The sequence below is a fragment of the Mus pahari genome, chromosome 12 (genome assembly GCF_900095145.1).
Source record: "Mus pahari chromosome 12, PAHARI_EIJ_v1.1, whole genome shotgun sequence".
Classification (NCBI taxonomy): domain Eukaryota; kingdom Metazoa; phylum Chordata; class Mammalia; order Rodentia; family Muridae; genus Mus; species Mus pahari.
In genome coordinates this window covers 80,964,602-80,969,683 of record NC_034601.1, presented here as the reverse complement: position 1 = coordinate 80,969,683, position 5,082 = coordinate 80,964,602, and the positions used below count along the sequence as shown (strand labels likewise).

Here is a 5,082-nt window from a genome sequence, read left to right as displayed (position 1 = left end):
GCTGGGCAGTGGTGGCATATGCCTTTAATCCCATCACTCCAGAGGCAGAGGCAGAGGCAGAGGCAGAGGCAGAGGCACAGGGCACAGGGCACAGGGCACAGGGCACAGGGCACAGGGCACAGGCATGGCCAGCCTGGTCTACACAGCCAGTTCCAGGCCAGCTGCAGCTGGAAGGGAGGCCCTGTCTCATATAAATAAAACAAAGCTAGAGAGATAATTCAAGGGGCCTGAGTGTGGGCCTCCAAGCTGTACGTTCAATCCTCAGAGCACACATGGTGAAGGGCAAACAAACACTGGCTGGGGTGAGCTATCCTCAGACTTGGGCACTGTGCCCCACATACACCTCTGCCCACTATAAGTAAATACATTAATTAATTATAAGAAACCTGCATCTTCTCTCTTCCCTCCATGTTTCTTCTTGCTTTTACCCTGCCGAGTTTCCCCAACAGTACTTCAGAACTCCCCTAGTCTATAGAACCCCCCTCCTTTGTTAACACTCTCTCTCTAAGACTCCCCCCACCCCTACCCATTTAGGGTACAGGCTCCCAAAAGGTAAGCCTTTTATCAGTCTTCTTTGCTGATAACTCTCAAGTATCTTGGGCTTCACAGAGGCTGCAATCAATCAAAGTTGTTGCTGAGGGTACCTAAGGCTGACAGTTTGGGATCCGCAGTTTGCTTCCTTCCAAGCTGGGTGAGGCTGCTATCGGAACCAGTGTTATCTTGGTGATAACAACACAGCTTCATTTGCCCAGGACTTCTTACTGTTGACCAAACACTTTCACACACACGGACCTGCCTTCTCCTCACAGGTACCTCAGGCGCCTGCCTGCCTGCCTGCAGGAGAGGGTTTCTAATCTAAAGATAAAGAGAATGGTATTCTCAGAAGCCATGTGACTTGCCAAAGTCGCCGCGCTGTTACCAGGGCTGCATGCCAGATCTCCTGATATGGAGGTCCTTGGGTTTCCCCTTCATCTCAAGCTACCTCCCCAGAATCTCCCGTGGAAGGCACACTTGTCCGAAGTGGCAGAGAAAGGGGTGTTACCGGCTTCCACACACCTGCTTTGTTAATGACATCACAGAGCCGGGGAGACAGGAGGACAGATAGCTTCAGGGGTAAGGTGCTTCCCAGGGAAGAATAAAGACCTGGGGTCATACCCCAGAACACGCGTACAAATCTGGGCCCAGTGCAGGACCTCCGTCACCCCAGCACGTAGGAAGCAGAGGTGGACAGATCCCTCAAGTTAGCTTGCCAGCTAGTCTAGGCAATCAGTGAGCCTCAGGTTCATATAGAGACTCTGTCTCAAAAACAAAAAAAAAAAAAAAAAAAGAAAAAAAAAATCTCTCTTTTGAATGCTGCGGCCCTGTGTGTTCTGGCTCAGTTTTGCTGAGCGTATGAATATGTTTAGTTGGTTCTATACCGTGAATTCATGTAGTGGGCCACAGGCATCTGCATACCCAGATTTAGTCGGTTGTACTTATCTGCCCCCTGAAGCATTTATCCCCACTCCAAGCAGCCAGAAACGCCAAGTGCACGGGGCCTCAAGTTGCCCCAAACGTCTGCCAACACAGGAGTTACTGCTTTCTTTTGTAGAAAATAATCCACATTATTACTTTTCCATCCGAGTTGATTCTTTCACTAACAAAAATAAAAATGTGACCAGGCTTGGTGGCTCACCCTGGTAATCCCATAGTCACTTGGGAGGCTAAGGATGAAAGATCAAGAGTTTGGGCCACCTAAGCTGTCTTAACCTGTCTCTGAAAACCAGCCCAGATAAACGGATAAACAATTAACAATCAGGAAACATAACTCAGCCTATTAAACCTCTCCTGGGGGCCCAGGGCTCAGACATCGCATCAGCCTGGCAGTGGCCGGAGGGTGTCACTGTTTGTGGGAGGAGCTTGGACTTTTTCAGGGGAAAGGTGTAAGACAAGGAGCTTGGCAGGGAAGATGAGTCTAAGTTCTTCAGGAGTGGGTGTTCACGCTTCTATTCACAAGGCGGCAACGCCTTCTCCATCTTTACCCCTCGGAGTCGCCTGTGGCCGTAGTGCTCTCGCCTCATGCTCTTTCCCTGCTCAGTCTGCAGAAATCCGTTCCATCTGCTCGCCAGTCACTCCCTCCGCCCAGTTCTGAGCATGTGCAGACAGACGATCGAAGTCTTTATCTGCAACGCGTCTCTCTTTATAAGCACAGCAACCGTCTGGTCTCCAGGCTTGTAGCTGGTTTCTCTCAAGACGACATTTTTAATATTGGATGCCATTTCTTTGGAGGAATAGAAAGCTTTCAGATTCAGGAGGATTACCAATGGCTTCCGTTGTCCTTTAACTAAAATTTCCATTCTTAGGCACCGAGGAATAATATGCTGGAGGGGGCAGGGGTCCTGATAAAAGAATTTTGTTGGTAAGCCAACCAGTGAGTTAGGTAAAACTACAGATTACTGCCCTGGAAGGGAAAAATGATGGCAGCAGCCACCTTAGTGCCACAGTGACTGAGCCAGGCATTTCTTCAGGTGAGCTAAATTCGGTGCCTTTACGGAGTTCTTTGGGCTTAAGGGAATACCTGGAAAAGTTTGGCATCTCCACATTTACAAATATTTCCTGACTGATCTCCTAGTTTTGAAAAAAGTTTTTATTAGTTTTTTTGGAGAATTTTTTTTTTAAGATTTTATTTATTTATTATATGTAAGTAAGTACACTGTAGCTGTCTTCAGACACTCCAGAAGAGGGAGTCAGATCTCGTTAAGGATGGCTTGAACCACCATGTGGTTGCTGGGATTTGAACTCTGCACCTTTGGAAGAGCAGTGGGGTGCTCTTATCTGCTGAGCCATCTCACCAGCCCCGGAGAATTTTATATAACCTATTTTGATTATATTTGCCCATCTCCCAACTCCTCCCAGATCTTTTTCTACCTCCCTCCCTACCCACCTCACCTGTCTGTCTGTCTGTCTCTCACCATGCCATCTCTCGCTTCCTCTTTGTCTCTCTTTTTTATTTATTTATTTATTTATTATTTTCTTTATTTACATTTCAAATGCTATCCCAAAAGTTCCCTATAACACCCCCCCCGCCCCTGCTCCCCTACCCACCCACTCCCACTACTTGGCCCTGACCTTCCCCTGTGTTGGGTCATATAAAGTTTCTTTGTCTCTCTTTTACCCCATTGAGTCCAGTTTGTGTTGGAGACTGCTCCTTGGTGTGGAGTCTGCCCGCCCTGGAGTATGACCAATAAACAAGATATCTTGCCATTAGAGCAAAGAGACACCCCTCTCCCAGCAGCAATCAAATGCCAGTGGCTCCTCAGTTAGGGTGAGCAAGGGGTGAGCTAGGGTGAGCTAAGGGTGAGCTAGAGCTAGGGGTGAGCTAGAGCTAGGGGTGAGCTAGCCTGAGCTAGGGGTGAGCTAGCCTGAGCTAGGGGTGAGCTAGCCTGAGCTAGGGGTGAGCTAGCCTGAGCTAGGGGTGAGCCAGGGGTGAGCTAGCCTGAGCTAGGGTGAGCTAGGGGTGTCCACTCCCTCCTTCCATGCTGGGATTTGGTCTGGTTTGAGCTTGTGCAGATCCTGTGAATTTTTTTTTTTTTTTTAAAGATTTATTTATTTATTTATTATATGTAAGTACACTGTAGTTGTCTTCAGACACTCCAGAATCAGATCTTGTTACGGATGGTTGTGAGCCACCATGTGGTTGCTGGGATTTGAACTCTGGACCTTCGGAAGAGCAGACGGGTGCTCTTACCCACTGAGCCATCTCACCAGCCCCCTGTGAATTTTTAATAACATGTATCGCATGAGTTTTTGCCCCCCAAACTTTTCCACTTTTGCCTTGCTGAACATCTTTGTCTTATGCCACCCCCATTTGGGGGTCACCTGTCCCTTGGCGTGGGCCACGTAATGCTCTCAAGTGTTCTTGTTAAATAGACACGCTGTTGGTAGCTTGTGAGTGGCTCGTGGGTTGCTGCTGCTCATGGATGCATTCCTGGAGACCCTAAGGCTGTACTGATCCCGGCTGCCTTGAGCCTCTCCTTGCCCTGGTTTTGATAGAGCTGCTTAAGACTGGGGTGCATGGGTTGTAAACATGCGGCTTGTTCAAGGGTGCTGTTTGAAGGGTTGTGGTGTGGAGTGGGGTTGGGGTTGGCCCTCTTTTGTGGACTTCTAGAAGGGGTGTGTTAAGGTGGCTTGTGTGTGTGTGTGTGTGTGTCTAGACCTGACAGCTTGCCTCAGAGACACTGCCTCCCGGCACTCCCTGCTAGTTTCTGTGACCTTGTAAGAAGAGGTTTCTTTCTCCCTGCCCCCTTCTCCTGTAGACCACGAGCCAGACAGAGCTTGAGAACTGGATCACTGCCATCCACTCTGCCTGCGCAGCCGCCGTGGCAAGGCACCACCACAAGGAGGACACGCTCCGCCTCCTCAAGTCGGAAATCAAGAAGCTGGAGCAGAAGATCGACATGGACGAGAAGATGAAGAAGATGGGGGAGATGCAGCTGTCTTCCGTCACCGACTCGAAGAAGAAGAAGACCATACTAGACCAGGTGACCGACCTCCTTTGTGCGTCTGGAGCGGGCAGATTTGTTAGGGCTTCTAAGTTTTTGTTGCTGTCTGGGAATCCCGAAACATCTTCTGTTCTCTCGGAGGCAGCCTGTCACCCAGACTGTTAAACTCTTCACTGTGACTGTCAGGTCCCTCACCCTTCTTTGTTCAGAGGGTGTTTGTTGATTGTTTTTGCGCTGACGGGAACAATAAGACATTGAACAGAAGGCAGAAATGGGAGGGGAGAACCTTCGAATCCTTCCAGTCCACGTTTCCAGGGAATCTGTGCAGTTTGAAATCTGTGATTTCCTTCCCCACCTTATCATAGGGCTGACCTGTGGGGAGGATTCCCGGTTCCTCAATGAACTTAGAAACCCAAATTTGAAAAGTGATGGGTGTTTTCTTAAAAGCCCACTCAACCGTCCCTCACTACACATTGGGAGCTGGTTTCAAGAACCCTGCAGGAACCCAAATCTGTGTGTACCCCAGTCCGTGACATAAGATGGCGTAGTGTGTGTTCATAGCCCATCCCCGTGACATAAGATGGCGTAGTGTGTGTTCATA

General features: G+C 49.1%; 1 protein-coding gene across 6 annotated transcripts in view; it reads left to right on the top strand.

The window, feature by feature from the left end:
• The window catches only part of Tiam1 (T cell lymphoma invasion and metastasis 1), a 345,165-nt gene that overhangs the window by 256,507 nt on the left and 83,576 nt on the right, over window positions 1–5,082 (top strand). For all 6 annotated transcript variants that reach the window (XM_029544321.1, XM_029544322.1, XM_021210115.1 and 3 more), the window contains one exon: window positions 4,296–4,520. In XM_029544321.1, the coding sequence (XP_029400181.1) occupies window positions 4,296–4,520 (225 nt within the window). The remainder of the gene's footprint in view (window positions 1–4,295; window positions 4,521–5,082) is intronic.